Consider the following 20,028-nt stretch of genomic DNA (forward strand, 5'->3'; position numbering starts at 1 on the left):
CTTAATCACTTTAATTAGAAACTGAAATACTCCCAGAGGAAGATTTGTTACAAGCTAAATCACCTTTCAGAAAGAGCTATTCTTCTCCATCCCCACAGGAGTCCAGACATCTTGTGGCTCCCTCAGCCACGGAAAGCTGGATGTGCTTTGCTGCAAGCAGTACTCTGTCCCTGAAATTTTTAATTTTCTTTTCCTGAACCATTTTGTCTCCAAGAGCACTGCATGCATTGGCATCCTTTCCTAGAAAAACACAGTATTTAACTGCAGTGCCTGATGATTCTGATCACTAGCTGTCTCAATAAAGTATGCAAATACAGAGCCATTTCAATCCAAAACACCTTTGAAGAAAAATGACATGATAAATGCAATCAAATCACAATTACTTTTATTAAGTGAGCACATTACACATGCTCAGTAAATATGATTAGTTGTAAATCTGCCTGCACATAACTGAAAAACAGAATAGAACAAGGTGTGGAGTACAGTCGTGACAATGTAGTAGGGTTCAGTTTCCAAGAGCTTCAGCTACTGCATACATTGCTCTTTGCACTACTTCTTCTCTTGTCATGATTCAGTGTTCAGGTCAAGCATAATTATAACCTTTTTTTCAGAAGGGGCTTTGACAGCTGAACATATCTAATGAAATTATTTGAAGTTAAAAGTGTAAATTTTTTATTCATATCTACTTCTCTATAAGGATGATAAAGTGTGATAAATGAGATATTGATCTTCTCTGCTGATGAGCAAGGACAGGGGGGACATAATTCATCTGAGGTGAAGCCCTCTGAATGATGGTGCTCTTGCCCTTACCTGCAGGGAGTGGAGATCAGCTCTGTGCTGTAGGGACATCCCTGCAGAACATTTATTGCAAGATAAATATTGGATAATTGCTATCTCTTCAAAGAGCAGGTGTTCTTTCCTGTTTCCTCTTTTTTTCTGATGCAATTTCTGCTGTTAGAAACTGTATATGGATCCAGTGTTCTCTCTGAATTGAAGGAAGTGAAATGAAGGTCCTTTTTCTCTGGCCTGATATTACATACACAACAAACAGGTGTGAATTAGCTCTAGGCAAACTCTAACCTCTTTTTAGGGCAAAAATCTTATCTAAGCCAACAGTAATATTTTATGTGGGTTTATGTTTACTTTAGGTGTGATTATAAGATTATCTGTCCCATCTATCTGGGTTGTTCTTTAGAGGTAATAACATACCTGAAGAAAAAAAATTTTCTAACAAAAAAAGTAAAGTATCGAGAACTGCATTTCTACATCAGGAAAAATATCTAATAGATTCCTAGCTGTTGGAAATTATAGATATTTCTGAGTTGCATCCAGTACTGACACTTTAATGTAACAACAAATATGAAGTTGCCAAATGTCTTACCATACATAGGTTTTGAATATCAAAAAAGCCCTGTGGAATTCCTCCAGCTTGAATCAGCTAATAAAATTAACTATCCTAAAATATTCAGGCATGTGCAATCCTGCTGCACTCATGGGTGATTACTGAGCACCTACCTGAGCTGGACTGGTTTCCACTTGAACCCAGCAGTGATGGCTGGAGTCGTCACCAGCTTGTCCTTTTAAGTTGCTTAACATTTTAAGGGATTTAATTCAGCACTCAGGAAGTCCGAAGGCTATAATTTTTTAAAGTGCTTTCTGGTTCTATAACTCCCCACATAACAAAGTCACAGTTCAGAAAAGTTTATTTGCATGTGCAGTCCTTTTTTGAACTCAGAAAAGTTTCACCACATGTTTAAAATGTAAATGCTGTCCTGAGTAGCTAAGGACAGGAGTTCTGGTTTAGAAAAGCATTTGTACAAATGGTTATTAATTTCATTTTAACCACATGTTACTCATCTCAGCTTTGCTGGAACTGTTTTGGAGATAAAAGCTAATTGCTGAGGAAAATATATATGTGCATGTGTATATGTTTCCAAAATTTGGACTCCACTGAAATCAGTGAAACTTATCATGCTGACTTCAAAGAGCCCCCAGTTTTATCCCAGGCATTTTTCAGCTTTAGAGAGCTCTATATCCCCCTCAGATATGTTAATTGCATTCTTTGTTTATGTAGCTGTTATTGTTCCCTCTTAGAGTAAACTTCATGCAGTCTAGGGAATTAATTCACTTAACTATATCTCCTTCATTATTCTTGTATCCCTCCTCTCTGTGTACTTCTTCAACTTCAAACCGTGCTGGAAGGAAATAGTTTTAAGATTCATACAGTACTTTATCTCTCAGTGGAGCCTGGAATGATATGTTTAGCTCCCACTAGCTTTTATTAAGTTGCTACAGTGATGTATCAAAGCTTAGGGGAAGAGGTTCTTGATCATGAACCTCTGTTTCAACCTTGTGTAGTCACAAAACTGATTTCTCAGGATTTGTTTAACTTTTAATGTAACTTTAAAAAAAATCTGTAAAAATTGTTTGAAACTCTTCAGTCCAGATCAGTACAAAAGTGATGAATTAAAATGAGAAATATGTATGTTTATGTTAGTTCTGTAAGAATAGCTACCTTGAGAATTTTGGTGTTCTGGATCTTTAGGTATTTTGGGTTTCTCATAACCCTGTGTTTTACTGGGTTCTTGCTGGTTCCTTTACTCTTTTGTTATCTGCTCTTGAAGGCAATGTACCTACTCCACTCTGTCTCCTGTCACAGTTCCCTCTCGTCACTCACTGTAACACTTTCCAACTTCTGTAGTAATTTTTCAGAGCAAGACATGAACTTCTCATTGGCTGAAGGTCATAACTGACTTGGAGAACAGATGGAGTGTGGAAGGATGAACCTTTGCCACCCACTGAGCATTAACACCTGCTTATTTCTTACATCTGTCCACTGCAGCTCAGACCTTCATGAAGATTTTACCCAAGTTATTCAGGATTTGCTTTTGAGCTGAGTGCAAATGCTGCCTGTGAAAGTGGTGTCATTTTACCTTTTTACTCAGACTGCACATTCTGTGGGCTTTGGATGGCAATTAACTTCACATGCTTAGACTCTAAAAGGCAATATAGATGTGTTGAAATTCTGCTGCAATAAAATTTTTTTAAAAGAGCAGCATTGAGACAGCTCTGAATGCAAAATGTGAATGCTTTAAAGGCAAATGCATTTAGGATTTCCATTTTTTTTCATACAACAGTGTGTTTTCTCACCCATGAGACCAGCTGCACATAGCATAGCATTCTTTGGGACTTCCAGAGAAGGTGGAATGAGAATAGTTTGTCTTCATCTCATCAGCTCCAAGTGAAAGACATTTCAGCCACGTAATCAGTGGGGAAATTTATGACCCTTCTTCTCCTGCCCTCTGTGGTGAGAGGCCTGTGTCTCGTTTTGCTGCAGTAGCTCTCTAAAAGGTGCTTCCTGGGGACTGGCGTGACACTATATCAGGAGTTATTCCTGTGTTTTTCTAAACTCTCCCCTGGACTTGGGTATTTGTATTTGGAGTAACCACCAACTGTATTTCAGTAAGAAGTTAGACAGTTCATTATTAAACTGCTCTATATCAGGAAGCAGAAAAAATTTTACTATGTACCTTGAAAAAAAAAGCAGGGAATGGATAGGTGGTTTGTTTGTACCAGCTGAATCTTAGCAGAATATGCAATGTAATTATCCTTGTTACCATGTGTTTAAAATTATAGACATGGTTTTCAACTTTATGGAACATAGTTTATAGGCCTGATCCAATGTCTATTGAAAAGGAAGAGTCCTGCTAAATTTATTTATTTAGTTTAGTTCTAATGTTCTTTTCGTGCCCTCGAGGACAAAATTCAAGAAGAGTAATTGAGAGAAATATTCTCTTGTGTATATTGATCCAAAATACGATTTAATGATGTTCTAAAAAATACAAACGGAAATTGGGTGTATGTGCATTTCTTTTTCTATTTGTCAAGTCAAGAATGTGCTGAACATCCTTGTTGCAACCAGGAATGGTGAACAAATCATAGGAGAGTTTGTCTTTTGTTCAGAAGCTAATCTCTATTACATGTGTGTCCTAAATGATTTTAAGTAACTGGCTCAGGCCATAAAAAGCTAGCCATATCTGTTTGTAATGACGCATTTCCAACCTTATTTCAGGTTCTGTGAAATGATGACTCTGCTAAGATATAACCAACATTCCTTTCTGGTTTTCTGCAGGCTGAGACACAGCAATTCTAAAGACATGCATCGGAGGCACGCGACCCTTCGGGAGAAGGGCCGGCGCCAGGCCATCCGGGGCCCTGCCTACATGTTCAACGAGAAAGGCACCAGCCTCACTGCAGAGGAGGAACATTTTCTCGACTCTGCAGAATATGGCAACATTCCTGTTGTGCGAAAAATGCTGGAGGAATCCAAAACCTTGAACTTCAATTGTGTCGATTACATGGGTCAAAATGCCCTCCAGCTAGCGGTGGGGAATGAGCACCTGGAGGTGACAGAGCTGCTCCTCAAGAAGGAGAATCTCGCTCGAGTTGGGGATGCGCTTTTGTTAGCCATCAGTAAAGGATATGTGCGCATTGTGGAAGCAATATTGAACCACCCAGCCTTTGCACAAGGACAACGTCTCACACTCAGCCCTCTCGAGCAGGAACTGAGGGATGATGATTTTTACGCTTACGATGAAGATGGAACTCGGTTCTCCCATGACATTACCCCCATCATACTTGCTGCCCACTGCCAGGAGTATGAAATTGTTCACATCTTACTTCTAAAAGGCGCACGGATTGAGAGGCCACATGACTATTTTTGCAAGTGCAATGAATGTATGGAAAAGCAAAGGAAAGACTCCTTTAGTCACTCTCGCTCAAGAATGAATGCCTACAAAGGATTAGCCAGTGCTGCTTATTTGTCTCTATCCAGTGAAGACCCTGTCCTTACTGCTCTAGAGCTTAGCAATGAATTGGCCAGGCTAGCCAACATTGAAACTGAATTTAAGGTAACTCACCACTGTGGCTTTTTTCTTGGGCTGAGAGTGTTTAGGCTATTGTGTAGTTTTTATGTTTGATCAAATTTTAGGTTGCTGTTTGAGGGACGGGGGAGAAAGACTGGCAGAGGCTGCCAGATGTGTTAGCTATGCATAGATTCAGATCACTGTCATTCTCCAGTTAATAAATGCTTGGAACTGAACATTGCATATTACAGCAGAAATTTAAGTTTTCTGTGTTGCACACTGTGATTGCTTAGACTCTCTAGTTTTTAGGAGGAATAAAAATTAGATTATTCAAAAAATGGAGACTCATTTTTTGTGAGAAAGGTAAGCCTTTTAATTGAGCCATCTATTTCAAAGGCAGAGTTCTAGAGGCAGTTTTAAGAATCCAGTGCATCTAGTTCTGCTACAATGATAAAAGGCATAAATCAAGAAATTTTGGTTCCCTCTAAAATAATTTAAACTGCATTAATGGTTTGGTGCTGCATCTATACATGATGGATTTCATGAAAAAGGAAAAGAGAAACAATCAATAAATTTTTATGAAGATTATCATCATGCCAAATGTAAGAACAGAGCTTGTGGAACTCTCTTACAAGTTATTTGAGATTTCCATTATCATAATGAGTTTGTAAATGTCCAATGTAATTTGTAGTATTTCTCTAAGTCATTTGCATGACATAAAGAGCATTGACTCCCTTTCTAATATAAATTAGTCATTGAACCCCTCATTTTCAGTTGCTCAGCCATCAACATAAGACTTTTTTTCTGACTTATGGCTATTGTGCAGCTACAATCATGATCAGTGACTTTGGGGTAATAAAGTCCAAGTTGTGAGTACACTGGGGTAGGATGCTCACCAGGAATCCATTATTTCTAATTTAGAAAACTATTCATGTGATGAAGCATTAACTTCAGGATTTGTATCTCTATACTGCAAAGGACTAGGGAGGAGACTATCTCTCTGCACTGGGCATTGGTAAGGCCACCTTGAATCCCAGGTTCAGTTTTGAGCCCCTCACGCAAAGCAAGATATTGAGGTTCTATAGCAGGTCCAGAGAAGGGAAACAGAGCTGGGGAAGGGTCTGGAACAGAAGTGCGATGAAGAGCAGCTGGGGGAGATGGAGGGGCTGAGTCTTGGGAAAAGGAGGCTCAGGGGGCAGTTTCTCACTCTCTCCAGCTCCCCGAGGGGAGGCCAGGTGGAGATTGGTCTTTTCTCCCAGAGGACAAGCAATAGGAGAAACAGCCTCAAGATGTGCCAGGGGAGGTTTTGGTTGGATATTAGGAAAAATCTCTTCACAGAGAAGGGGGTCAAGCTCTGGAGGAGGTTCCCTAGAGCAGTGGTTGTGTCACCATCCCTGAAAGGATTTAAGAGATGTGTAGATGTGTCACTTGGGGACATGGTTGAGTGCTGGTCTTGGCAGTGCTGGTTTTAAAGCTGGATCTTAGAGGGCTTTTCTGACCTAAATGGTTCTATGAATCTATGCTCTCCAATTTAAAAGTAAGAAGAAATCATATTGTCAGGCTTTGTGACCCTTCAGTAACTCTTACAGGAAAAAATTCCCAAACCACTGAGGTCTTTTGGGCAATAAACTTAGGGTAAAATTCTGCAAACCCTTTTCCCCCATGTGCGTCAGAATTGAAGGACACAATAACTTGGGGGAGAAGTTTTATTTGGATTCAGTCTGACTGAAGCAACATCCTTGGGCTGACTGAATCTGACTTCTTGAGTGAGGGTTGCTCTAGTGTGAAAGCACTGGAAGCTCATGCCCACACTCACCAACATTAATATCTCATTAATGCTGTGGCTTCTTTTCATAGAAAATTGTATATTGAGAGGAGCATGAGCAGCCTCAGCATTGCATGCCTGTCAGTCCTGATAAGTGTCTTGCTGCAGAAGAGTAAATGTATTTCTACCAGAATCCTTCCTTCAGTTCCTGGAGCTGCCAGCAGGGTCTGGCACTGGCAGGTACACGAATTCTCCAGGAGCAAACCAACAATCAAATGTTGAAGAGTTTCATGGTGGTTATGCCTCTGCACTGGCAAACAGATGGGAATAAATCAATACCAAGAAAACCCCAAAACATTAGAAACCATTTGTCAAATGAGTTCAATTCCAGGTTTCCCAAGTTCATTGTTTTATTGGAAGTGGCTGTGTAGCACACATCCATGTATATTAGTGAAGTACCTGCCCATAACATTAGTTTTGTTTCAAAGATTTCACATTCCTTTAGCATATTAATTCTTCCAGAAATAAGAAATTTCTCAAGACTCTTATGCACTCTCACTGTAGGAAAAAAAAAAAAAAAAAAAACCACCACCAAAACAACACCCAGAGGTATGTATTTATGAAAAAATATTTGTTCTTATTAACATAATCAGTGTGATATGAAATAGGGCATTAACAAAACAGCAGGGGTGGGGGGGTTCACAAGACATGACAATTTAGGAATTTATTTTGAGAATAGAAGAAAATTGCTGAAAACTTATTTAAGAAGCCCACAAATGAAGAAAATTTATGAAATTAGACAAGTTCTGGAGAGGGTTTTTTTTGTGACTAGAATAGTACTTTCCCCAGAATCAGATTCCTAAAGTTCTGTAATTAAAATGAGCACTCAATAGATTTATAAAATTATCACTTGGGATTATTTAAGAACCTTATTTAAAAATTATGCGCTGTTGCAGGAATACAGTTTTAAGGAAGTAGGAAGAGTCCTTGAAACTGAAAGACACAAATTTTAACAATGTAGGTGGACAAATAGTAATTTAGTAACCTCTGAAAAAACTGCTAGCATGAGCTAATTAAAACATAAATGCAGTGCCTCTCGCCTGCTGCTTGCTGCTCCAAATCTCTTACGCAATAGCACCTTTCAGCACATCAAAATGAGAAGCCAATACATGTGCTATTTTTTTTTAGAGAACGTGAAATTTTTTAAGCAAGTTGCCTCTTTGTGCAGAGAAATGTGAAACAAAACAGCCACACAGCCCACTTTGAAGAAGAAAACTTGTGTTACCTGTGGTTGGTGAATTTATCCCATTCTTTTAGTTTTTTACTATGGCAGAAGCTGAATAGATTTTTTTATCACCTTAAATTGTTAAGATTCAGTAATATGCTGCAAATCTGATGAAACAGCTTTGCAAAACATTGCCAAAAAGGAAGTTTTCTTATTATTTGTAGGAAAAAAAAAAATGCTGTGAAATAAGTAGTCCATTAGTCTAGAAATCAATAAGGTCCCTTCCCCAAAGTAAAATGAAAATATGGAAGCAGCTGTTTCTATGAAAATATATGTAGAAATGGGGTGGGTGGGAAACCCCTAAGAGATAGATTTCAGAAAAAAAGAGAAGTAAACATCAGAGTCTTGTTTGTTTGCAGGTCTTTATGTAGTGATAATCTCTTGTAGTGGAGGCAGCCCAAGCTGGAAAAAAGATAACCTTAATTAAGTGCTTTGTCATTTTTGTATATCCCACTTGAACGCTCAAAATTAAGAACCAGATCATTACTTTCTCTCTCCCTCTGGTTTTAATTTTGTGTTTAAAAAAACCCCAAACCAATATGCACTGGAGCAAAGGCAGTACAGACTGGGGGTTGATGAGAATTGCTCTCCTCTTTGGTCCAGAGTAATTAATCTCCCCCATGGCAGCTTGGTGTGAAGGCTTATGCAGATGTCTGCACAGTTACCAGCTGTTCACAGCCAGGTGACTCATTTCTAAGACTGGAATATTAAAAGCAGTCATCAGAATCGTTTTCTTATGTCCATCAAAAGCCTTAGGAGACTGAATTTCTAGTAAACAACCTGCAGGAAATGCCTTTGCAACTGTCTCTAATAGCAGCATCAGCTTAATATTACTGTCCACAATGTGGAAACTGAGTGAAACCCATAATAGTAGTTCTGTTTACTTTTCCTAAAACTGTGACTGTGTACTCCTTTTTCTGGTGAGATCCCACTCCACAGTCAGGACTGTTTTACAGCCTTGCATGCTCTCAAATTAGACCACGTGCTTGAGTTTGTCAGGAAGCATCCTTGTGATGAAGTAAATCAGGCAAATCATTCCATTCAGCAATCCAGACAAATCAAATTAGAGATTCACAAAGGAGGCTTAAAAAAGATCTCACCAACCATAAGCAGTAAATCAGATATTGGCTTCTCTTGATGAAAATGTTACTAAATGCAAGATGAAAATCGCCACCTGGAAGACATATGGTGGTGGGTCTTTGTTTACTGCTCCCACCAGCACTGTCAGTGCATTTACTACAGCATACCATGGTTTGTTTCTCACTTTTATGTTTCTTACTGGCTCTTTTCCTCTAAAGCACTTTCTCTAAAAGCTGTTGGGTTCCAAAAGCAGGTCCTGGCAGTGGGCCTGCTCTCATGTGCAGGTGAGCATCAGGTCCAGGCTCAGCTGGCTGAGGGGCCGTGCGTGGCTGTGGGTGGGTGGCTGGTGGGCAGCAAGTCAAGTGTGTGGACGCCTGCAGGGATGAGCCTGCTGGAACTGCCTCTTGTCCCACTGGGGCAGCAGTGATGCAGAGCAGCTGAGGCTCAAATCCCTCCATTCTCATGATGTTCAAAGAGTAACAAAACAGCCCTCGAGATTCAATGACTTGTAGCTATTAGGGATGATTCCTCTTGCCTCAGTGAGTCGGCTCCAACTTTTATTCTACTTAACTACAAATTGCTAACTTCACAGGACATGCTTAACTCAAAGATCATAAGAGAAATTACTTTGTCCATTTTCTTGGTATTTCTGGCTCCATGCTGCAGGGAGTTAAAAAAAAAAAACATTATTAGACTATTGGTCTTTCAAAATGAGTGATAAAAAGATAGAAAATGGCATAAAACATTGACGAGTAAAATAGTGGGAAGGGGAAATACTTTGAGCAAATGGAGGATAGCAGTGAACTTGAAAAGAGAAAAATACTTGAAAACCCTCAGACTGTAAACCAGCAAGGCTGCATTTATAAGCTGCTTCTTACCCAGACTGAATGCTCTTGGATTTGTTTGCTCTCAGAAGTGACCAATGGGAGCTGGTGCCTGCAACTCATTTTTCACTGAAACCAGAAACTGGCATGGGAGCCTCCCTAATTAGCCTCATGAATATTCTTGTAAATCCATCAGTTAATATTTCCACTCTGACCCATTCTTCCTTGAGTGATCTTTTAATCTTTTCTTAATCTCTGCCCTCATCATATTCTCTGGTAAACATCTTTCTTCTGTTATGTTTGGGAATACTTTTTATGACTCATATTTATTATTTCAGCAAGCTGCTCTTAAAGGCTTTACTGTGTTTACATGGCATTTAAGTTTTCATTTAATTTTCCAGACATTATGATCTTTTCTTTATTTTTCTTCCAGACAGGATTTGCATATTTTAAAAAGATATATTTTTTACTCAAGCAGCTTTCATTTTTGGCCTCATGTTTTACTTTTCTGAGTTTTAAGTTGAGAAGGCAGAAGGGAACTTCAGAAATTTGGTCTGGTAGGCAGAATGTATTCATTGCCTTTTACTACTGTTTTTATTTTCTCTTGCACAGCTTTCAATCTTACCTAGTGCTTGTTTTGAAAATTAAACATCACCATTACAAATACTTATATGAACAGTCACTACTTCCAACTGATTGTTTTTTGAATATTGATTTTTCCAGGTCAATCTTTAGTAATACTATTATTTCTTCTTAGGGATGGAGTCAAGGATGTGGTTTGGTGGTTTTTAACCTTTCAAAGGAGCTGATCCTTTTTTTCCCTTCTCACCTATAAGCCAATTTTCCCTACTGCCATGAAAGCACGCACATTTAGAACCTATGATTTTTTTATTTTACTTTTCACTTGTGCAAAACAAATGCATAAACAGGTACAACCAATTATCCAACTTATAATACAGGAAAGAATCAAGTCCCAGTAATGCAGAAAAACAAATTTCCTATTGTTAGGAGTTTAACTTCTTGTTGGAACAAATTAGGTATTAAAATAAGAGAGGGAATCAAAAGCAATAATGGATATAGCCTGGGAGAAGGAGAATGTATTTAAGCCTTGTAGGGAAATAAGAGTTTGGCTCGCTGAGTAGGACTCGCTCTGTGCAGAAGGAAATCATTCTCTACACTGTTCTTTTTCAGAGACAAATTCACTAATAATAGATGTTACACCAGCTTCGTCTTGAGAGCAAAATTAATTAATTGTGGTTACATTTTTCCATGGATATGTAGCAAAGACTGTGGAAAAAGGATATATATAGTCTTTCTGCCCTTAAAACCCACCAAATTTGTGACTTTTGCATTGCTCCCTTTAAATATTTATAAATTAAGAAATATCCTTTATATTTTGAGAGCTGTTATGGAAAATGCTCTTTTTAGGTTCTGTGACTAAATAATTTTCTGTCTGACACATTGCCCAAGAAAAAGGGTTTTGAAATGTTGCATGAGAAGAGAATCTTCAAAGCTTTTCACAGGGGTGTAGAACCACTGCCAAAGCTGTGATATCTGGAGCTGTCTTGAGAAATCCAGATCTGTATCTCTGTGTGTGAAGGTGCGCTGGCATCTGTCTATGTCTGCTCACAGTCAAACAGAGTAGTAGTGGCTGTGATTCATAGTGAAGGGTATAACTCAGTCATCTACAACCCACACCTGTACCTGGAAAAATTAGGACCATTTTTCATGGAAGTTGTAATTCTGTAGTGGCAGCCCAAGCCATTTAGCAGTCACACAAAATTGGATAATGTCTGCTGCCCACAAGGTTATTTCACCTACCTTAGGAGTGATACTGTTGTTGAAATCTCCCAGGTGAAAGAAAACCTCTTTAAAGTTATCAAAATACTTTATATGCAGGAAAATGTTTTCTTCACTTTCCTGGGGAACCAGCCCATTACCTTTTTTGAAAGAGGGAAAGGGGAAAAAAGACTCTTTCTACACATCAAAGCATAAACAATGCACTAGTGTAAGAAAATGTAATATTTGAATTAATGCCTCAAGGGTTTTGCTTCCCTAAAAAAACCTCCGAAATTTGAAGGCAACTTTCAACATTTGAGGATGGCAAGACAGATGCAACCCTGGAAATATTTGACTCTCCCAGAGAGTATAGCTGGGATACTTTTGTTTCCTGTGATGCTACTGCAAGAGAGATTTTTGGCAATGCCAGCGTGTACACCATCAGTGCAATGTTTATTACCTTTTATAGCTCCCTGGGAAGTCATTTTTAGTCCTACTCAGTTAAGGATGAGCAACATTGCAACGGCAGCATTTACATCTTACTGCTTCCAGCTTGATTGAACACTTCCCTGGAGCAGGATTTTAGTTTAGGTGAGCAACAGACATGATCATAAAAATATAAAATAACATGGAATACTTTTATAATCATTAAGGGGAGAAAACATCTGGGAAGTAGAGAGCAATATAAAATGTCACATAAGGAAGTAGCACAGCAGTTGCCTCACCACTGCTGAGCAATTTAGAAGCATTTTTACATATAAAACTTTTAAGCAAATCACTGTGATGTTTTAGCCAGGTAAAGAAATAAGTGTAAAATCTGGAACCAGCTGAAATTGCTTTAGAGTAATTTTCCTCCTGAGGTTGCAGTGTTTCCTCACAAATAAGCAGCCCATCCTCCATCATGAACACATTTCTGAGGAGCTGGAAAATCCCTGTTAATGGATATATTTTTAACGAACTTGAAAAGCAGCATCTGGTAAGGTGAGCAGAGTGAAGTCCCTTACACATAAATAATCTTCTGTAATAAAATAAGGGGAAGAAATCCAGCAATATAAATGTGTTTGTTCCTCCCCTGACAGAAACATCTGATGTTAAACTCCAACCTTTCAGTAAAAAGGTTGGACTAGGACTGCCAGTGTGTTTCTTTCTGTATACATGGCTGGTGACTTTTATTTTTTTCCTTCTCTAGACTGATGTAATGACTATATTATTTCCAGATTTTCCACACAGTTCTTAAATTCTGTATGTGATGAGGAATTTGGAAGTTAATTTTTCTGTTATGTGAGATGACTTGTGGTAACTAATTTTACTGAACTGTAATTTTCAGAAAATATATTTGTGTATGTGACATCTCACATACAGTAACATGAAGCATATGAAATGTGTTTAGAAGGAGTTTAGAGCTCAGGGATCTCCTTTTCATCCTTTTTAAACCTAAACTTCTGTTAGTGAATACAACAGTAATTTACCTTTGCTAAAGGCAGTTGCTGAATATTTTGTAGTTAGGGTGATGTACAATAAAGCTTGTAATGTGTCATTCATGAATGTAAAGAATTTTTAGTAAATAGAAGGAAAATAAACACTGCCACTTTGAGATAATTTGTTGTGTTTAAGGGGGACTTGTGTGAAGGCAAGGTTACATAGTTACATTAATTAGTGTTACTATGATATAAAGGAAGTGAAAAAAGGTTAAATTAAATTAATATAACGTCCATGTGTGTTGTGTAGTCACGTATACTACATATGCTGGGCAAAGGACAATAGGTCACTGCTGTGAAGATTTAAGTGGCATTTAAGTGGCTAATGGGAGCTCTTGTAGCAGAAGTGATGTTGATACCTGTTCCTCAGCCAGTTTCTTCTTCTCAGAGACAAGGAGTTAAGAAAATTCTTTGGGTTTAGAGATTATTTTGAGTTTAGGAATTAAGATGACCTGCCTGTATTGTGCCTTTTGTGTGCAAAGCACTACTCTACAGCAGCTTTTCGAGTACGGATGCTTAGAAGGTTGACTCTAACAGATACGATGACTGTAGCAGAGAAGCAACAGATAGTTCAGAAATACTTTCAAAATTTAAATGCAAAAAGGTCTGCTTACCACAATCTTATTATTTTCATATTTTAATCTTTATAACAGCTTTAATATGGGAGAAAAATTCAATAGCTGGCAAAATCATGACCCATTTGACCACTGAGTCCTCTTCAGATTTGTTGGAGCCATGATTCTCTCCTCACCCTTTGAAAGAATGATGTGCAGTGGAGCAGTGGGGTGACCAGCAGGTCTGATCCGAGGCTGACCCCTGCTCATGGATTCCTCTCTCTACACAAATGAGGAATAACACATCTCATCTCCATCACAGCACGGTGTGATTGGCTGGTGTATCGGCAGGTGGGATTTATCCCTACCACAGTCTCTCCCAGTCATCTGGATTGTCCCACAGAAGGAACATTTGTCTCCCCAGTCTCTAAGCAAAAAAGGTGAGACAAACTCCTCTGTGCCACCTCCTGCTGTTCCTTAGGCTGCCCTGTCCCAGTGCCAAGGCCTTTCTGTGGTGCTGGGCAGGAGCCCTCGCTGCCGCTGCAGAGCGGAGCACCCGCTCTTCCCTGCCAGGTCTGCTGCCAGCTGCTCAGAGAGCTCTGATCTGTAGGGAGAATGATTTGGCCAGTTGCCTATGTTTAGTTAACAGTGACAGAGTGTTTTCCTTTCTTGCCCACAGAGTGTGGAAGACAAAATGAGTCCTGGTACTCAAATTAGTGCATGCACTCGATGGCAGTGCAGCAAGGAAGGTTCCTGCTGCCCTGAGCTGGCTGCTGGAAAGGAAAGACTTACTGGGTCTTTGCATCCCAGTCACTGGGTCCTCTGCAGGGAATACAGAGCTCATCTGGCTCTGAGTTTGCCCTTACACATTCCCCATTCATCTAAGACAGCTTTCTCAGCACACTTACTGATAAAAAATGACACAGCAACACAATTCCCTTCTTCCTCCCCTCAGCAATGAGTGGGAGGGGTCCACCTTTGAGCACTAAAAATGGAGATATTTTTCAGAAAGCCAAAATCCAATCCTTGTTGAGGAAAACAGACAGAAAAGACTGCGATCACCACTGTAATATCAGTCCAATACAACATTGGTAAGCTTTGCATTTAATTAGTACCACCAAATGGCCAACAATTCAGCTGGTATCAGCACTGGGGGTTTGGGAATAGTTAGGAGCTGGGAGGTTTATTATGAGGAGATGACTGCTTTCCAAAGAGTGCTGCTCATTATTCATGTTGGGAAGGGATATCTACTGGAACTACAAATGAGAGTAATTAGGATGACTGCTCTGAATAGAATAATGATGTTAGATCAGCAGATGGGAGAATGGAGTCAGGTACATTTACCCAAGGCACTGTAGGGAATCAATATCATATTAATGAATGTAAACGTAGTAATGCATTCTGAGGATTTCAAGTCTGACATCAAATAGAATACAAATGGGAAGTGATTTAGTTTATCCCTCATTATGTTGTTAATTGTTGTTATTGTAGATAATTATGATGAACTCACTGAGTCCAGGCAGACTATGCAGACAATTGTGGTTAAACAGTAATGGTCTACAAACAATTTCATAGAGCTTTAAAATGGTGCTAGGTACTGTAGTATCTATGGGGGTTTGGTGCTTACATGATCAAAAATGGCAATTTTCTGGAATATAATTTGTGCAGGGAAATTGTGACCAGTGAAGCATGGAAATAGCTTGTTGCTCACTGGGTGTCATTTCATTCTCACAGTCCAAATCCCAGGATCTGAACTCATTTCAGAGCAAAGAGATATAATTATGCATTTTTTATATTCGTATTTCTGCTCAAGAAGGTTCTTCAGCATGGCTTCCAAGTCTGCTCTTCTTAGAGAGAGGACAATTTCCATATGGTCAAGAGGGGTCTGTGCCAGACTCAGCAGCTGGGATCACATTTTTCCAAAGTGCTTGGTTGCTGATTTTGTGCTGTGGGAACCAGAATTTCATCCACTCTGATGCTTGAGAGCAGTTTTACAAGAAGCTCTCCTTGCTGGATATTGAGAACTGTGGTAGTTGGCTGTTTCAGACCTGGGAAACATCAGGTTATTTTAATTATTAATATCACTTGCATCGTGGCTCACAGTTAAGCCAACATTCACTTGAAGGATGGATTCAGGAGGAGTCATTTTCCTGATATGCATGTGCTGCTTGTAGCCAAAATTCCTATGAGACAATGGACTCATAGCACCTTTGAACATGTGCGTTCCTTAAGCAAGTTGTAGGTGTCAAATTTACCTCAGCATAAGGGATAAATGAAGCTGTCTTGAACAATTACTTTGAATTTAGATCCATTATTTTCTCGTGGTGGTGTTTTTTGTTTGTGTTTTTTTTTGTTGTTGTTGTTGGGGTTTTTTTGTGTTGTTGTTGTTGTTGTTTTTTGTTTGTTTTGTTTTGTTTTTTCATCTGATTTTCAGGAAACAAAGAGATTTCAAGCAGCTGAGCTGAAAAGAGCTACAGAATTGAGGGAGAGGAGCTAATTCTTTTAGTGCAAGGAAGCTATTCCATCTTGAATTGTATATTAAATAGAAATCTTCCCCAGTGAATCTTGTAACAAAGAGATCAAGAATGCAATATACATGGGAAAATGTGAGAGAGAAAAGGTATGGATAGCATGGGGAATGAGAAGCTTGGCCCAGAGGTAACTTTGTGTTTTGATAAACCTCTCACACTAGATCTGCAGAATGACCTGAAAGGAGGCTGTGGTGAGGTGAGGATTGGCCTTTTCTCCCAGGTAACCAGTGATTCTCAGTGCCACATCCCCACAAGGAGCAAACAAATACTTGAATGTCATGGAGAGGGATTTGGAACATTGCACTGTATCATCATGAGCTTGATTTTACTGCTGACGTGAACAGATCCTAAACCCTTCTTCAACCAGAAAATTATCAGAGTATTATTTTGAAATGCACAGTTTGCATTTAAAGAGAAGCTGTTGACAGGACATAAGACACAGACCTTCTCCTTGGCTGAATTTGTGTATTCCCCATATTTGGCATGCACATTTCATTAATACCTCTGTCTAGCCTGTCCTGTTTATGTGACATCCAGGGACATGATAATTTATCTTCTGAAAACAGATAAGGAAATATTTAGCTAGAGAGAATCTGCAAGAAAAAAACACCTTTCACTTTGTTCAGGAATGCAAAGCTGTGGTTTATTTGTGGTATGTGTTTTAAAACAAGCTGAGGTGATAGGAAGGAGAAGTACATCAAGCATTAAATGCCATCTTATGTTGAAAAGTTGCTATGCCAACCTTGAGACTAGAAATATTTTCATTAAAAAAAAAAAAAAAAAAAAAAAAAAAAAAAAACACCAATATAATTTCTGTTCTTGGTTAATTAAATATTTTCAGAGACTTGGAATGAGGTGGTGGTTCTCTGCTGAATAACACTGATGTTCCTACACAGGGATGCTCAGTAATGGTACCTGTCAGGCTGAAGGTGACTTTGGGGGAAAGGAGTAGAGAAGATGGAGGGTTTTGGGGTTTTTTTTGGAAACTCATTAGGTATGAAAAGAAAGACTGTATTCTGTTCAGGGTGAGAACTTTGGATGAGTTAAGTCATCCATTAATTTCAGTGTAGAGGGAATTCATATGTACAGGAAACTTATTTTAAATTTCACGTTGTAAAGAAAATCAATGGAAGTAATAAAAAAGGCTGAGAGTGGACTGATTCTGGAATTCCTTGTGTTAGGGAATCTAAAACTTTGGTTGAAGAGTGAGGAATTGTACTTAGTCTCAGTTCTTAACTTTCTTTAAGGATTTTGTTCAATTCCCATCTTTGCTCCCCCAAATAATCCATCCATTAATTTTAGATTTTAAAAACCACCCAGACACCTTTTAAAGGAATTGTTCCAAGGGGAAGTCAAAGTAAAGTAATTTTCCTTTTCTAATGTTTTTATTGATGGAAAATTGGCTCCTAAAATTTATTCATTAGTTTTGGTCCCACAGAAGCTGCATTTATCAAAAATATGAATGATTTCCCAGAAGAAATTATTGGGAGAGTTGATAAATTCATAAGAGCTAGAGCAGAAACAAGCTAAAGTACAAAACAGTAGAAACAAACCAGGGAGGTGCAAACTTGTCCTTTCTACTGCTTTTGACCGTTCACTCTTTAAAATTCTTGGAATACTATTGCTGAAGATTAAACATATATCTGGACCTGCAAATGATGCTGCAAAAGCATGGTAATAAATTCTAAAGGATTTTCAACTCCACAGCTAGAATCATTACCACCATCTTGTCGAGCTTCTTCAAAGGATTTGACGTATCTACCAGGTATAAGGTAGATACATCTTGTATTTTATGTATCAATAGGTATAAATCCAAAGTGGTTTGCTCAATTCCTTACTGCTGTGTCACCTTGGTGGAGGGATATGCTCTCTTAGACGTGAGCTTCTGCAGTGTACATGAAGTGATGAATTACAGCTAGAAAGGCGAGGAGAATAAAGAGACACCAAAGAAAAAAAGGTCCTATTGTAAAGGAGTCATTGCAACTGCCATTGAAATCCTTGCCCTGATGCAAGGGATGTTATATCCATGGCTGATTGGAAGTCAGAAAATTTTTGCTCCTCAATCAAATGATCCTTTTGTATTCTGGGTTTCATTGGAGAAGAATGTCAACACAGACAGCACTCTGGTTTGTCCTTGGGCTCTTATATTGGCCGCATCTCTTAGTGTCTCCTGACAGAATCTAAAACCCCTCTTTGCCTGGAGGCCCCTCTGCTCTGCCATGCAGCAACCTGGCTCTGCTCAGAGGGAAAACCACAGCCATGTTTGCCTTGGCTCCATTTCGAAGGGTCCAAATTGCTTGGAAAGCAACAGAGCCACACTTCTGAAATGTCAAACTCTCGTGTATGAACAGATTGCATATTATATTATGCTCGCTGGACATTTAGAGGTCAAGGTCTGAATCATTTTAATAATGAACCAGGGCATCTGTTCCTACTTCTAGAAACATTTAGCAACCTGCACCTGCGTAGGGAACCTGTTCCCTGAATAGGGAAAGCCTAGTATAAGTGAGAAGTGGGCTTTAAATTCAGAGCCATGTCCACAGGTATGGCACAATGTACCCAGAGCTCCAATAATTCTCTGATATGCTACCACTTAAGAAGCAAGAGAACATAAGCCAACTGGATGTGCTTTCTGGAAAATTAACTGTACAGCCTTGGCATAGACTGTGCATGTAGGCATTTAGTCTGGAAACAATAAGAACACACTCAACTCCATTCAAAAGTGTCAGCAGCTGGCAAAGCTCTTTGGGAGGGGTGCTTAGTGCATTTCAGAGGATAACAAAGTTATGTGGTCAGGATAGCGCAGGGCCCTTCCTCAGCATCGTCTCTCATCACCTTCCCTCCCACAGGCCTCGTGCTTCTTTTCATTCCCAAGCATATGGCCAGGCAAAGACACTGCAAATACCCAGAAGAAAATCTGTCCCACAGCTTTTCTATGCAGGCTTGTGCACAACCCATGTGATACTTAATTGATAAATATTTATAAGCATTTTGAATATTTAACATGATGGTTTATTTAACAATTTCATTTCAAACCTTGCATGAAATATTTCTGCTTTTTGTCTCCCTCCTTTCTCAGTTTTGTTTTCTTTCTACAATAATTTTCACTTGGGGGAGTTTTCTGTTCATGTTTACAGAATTGCCTCTCCATATTTTTTTTTTTTACTGTCTCTTCTCAAAATGCTAATCTAAGCAATGCAATATTTCTCTCCTTGATGTATGTGTATGTGTGATGTAGATTAAATGCAAAGAGCCAAGCGCTCAAAGAAACATAAAAAGAGACTCTGTGCAATGTGCCTACAGCTTTCATTTACACAGCAAATTTAATGCTACCCAGAAATGCCAGATAGGTTCCTTGTCCTAGTTTTTCTAATTTTACTTAGTTTTTACTCAAAATCCATCCCTCTGACCTGAAACAGCTCTTTTCTGAAAAAAATCTGGTTGGTTTTGAACAGATGTGGAGACATGACAGAGTTCATTTTGAACATAATCAACAGATAATGATAGGGTACTCGGAGAAATTGCAGTGAATGACAAGTACCATCAGCCTTTTCAAAACAGCAAAATTAGACATTTTTAACTCGACATGCACAACAGTGTTAGAAGAAGCAGGAAATGACTAATTTGGAATGCTTTTATTACGTTTTAGTTTTTAAAAAACTATATTGTAACATTCTCAGGCATTATCCTGATTCTTCTCTGCTCGCTGCCTCTATTGGAAATAAAATTCTCTTCCATGTCTTATTTGAAACAGACTGTCTCTCTTGCCTACTTAGTTGTAACCCTCATCTTCCTCCCCGAGGCTTGACAGCACTCAGCCTGTGCTCAGGCCCCAGCCTCTCTCATGTGTGATTTGCAATTTTCATT

At 38.9% G+C, this 20,028-nt stretch overlaps 1 protein-coding gene across 1 annotated transcript in view; it reads left to right on the top strand.

Moving 5' to 3' along the window:
• Positions 1–4,139: 4,139 nt before the first annotated feature.
• Positions 4,140–20,028, top strand: part of TRPC7 (transient receptor potential cation channel subfamily C member 7) — a 63,988-nt gene continuing 48,099 nt past the window's right edge. Inside the window, exon 1 of the mRNA XM_040078278.2 lies at positions 4,140–4,910. Within this exon, the coding sequence (XP_039934212.1) occupies positions 4,158–4,910 (753 nt within the window). The 5' untranslated portion in view covers positions 4,140–4,157. The remainder of the gene's footprint in view (positions 4,911–20,028) is intronic.

The sequence above is a fragment of the Hirundo rustica genome, chromosome 14, assembly GCF_015227805.2.
Source record: "Hirundo rustica isolate bHirRus1 chromosome 14, bHirRus1.pri.v3, whole genome shotgun sequence".
Taxonomy (NCBI): Eukaryota; Metazoa; Chordata; class Aves; order Passeriformes; family Hirundinidae; genus Hirundo; species Hirundo rustica.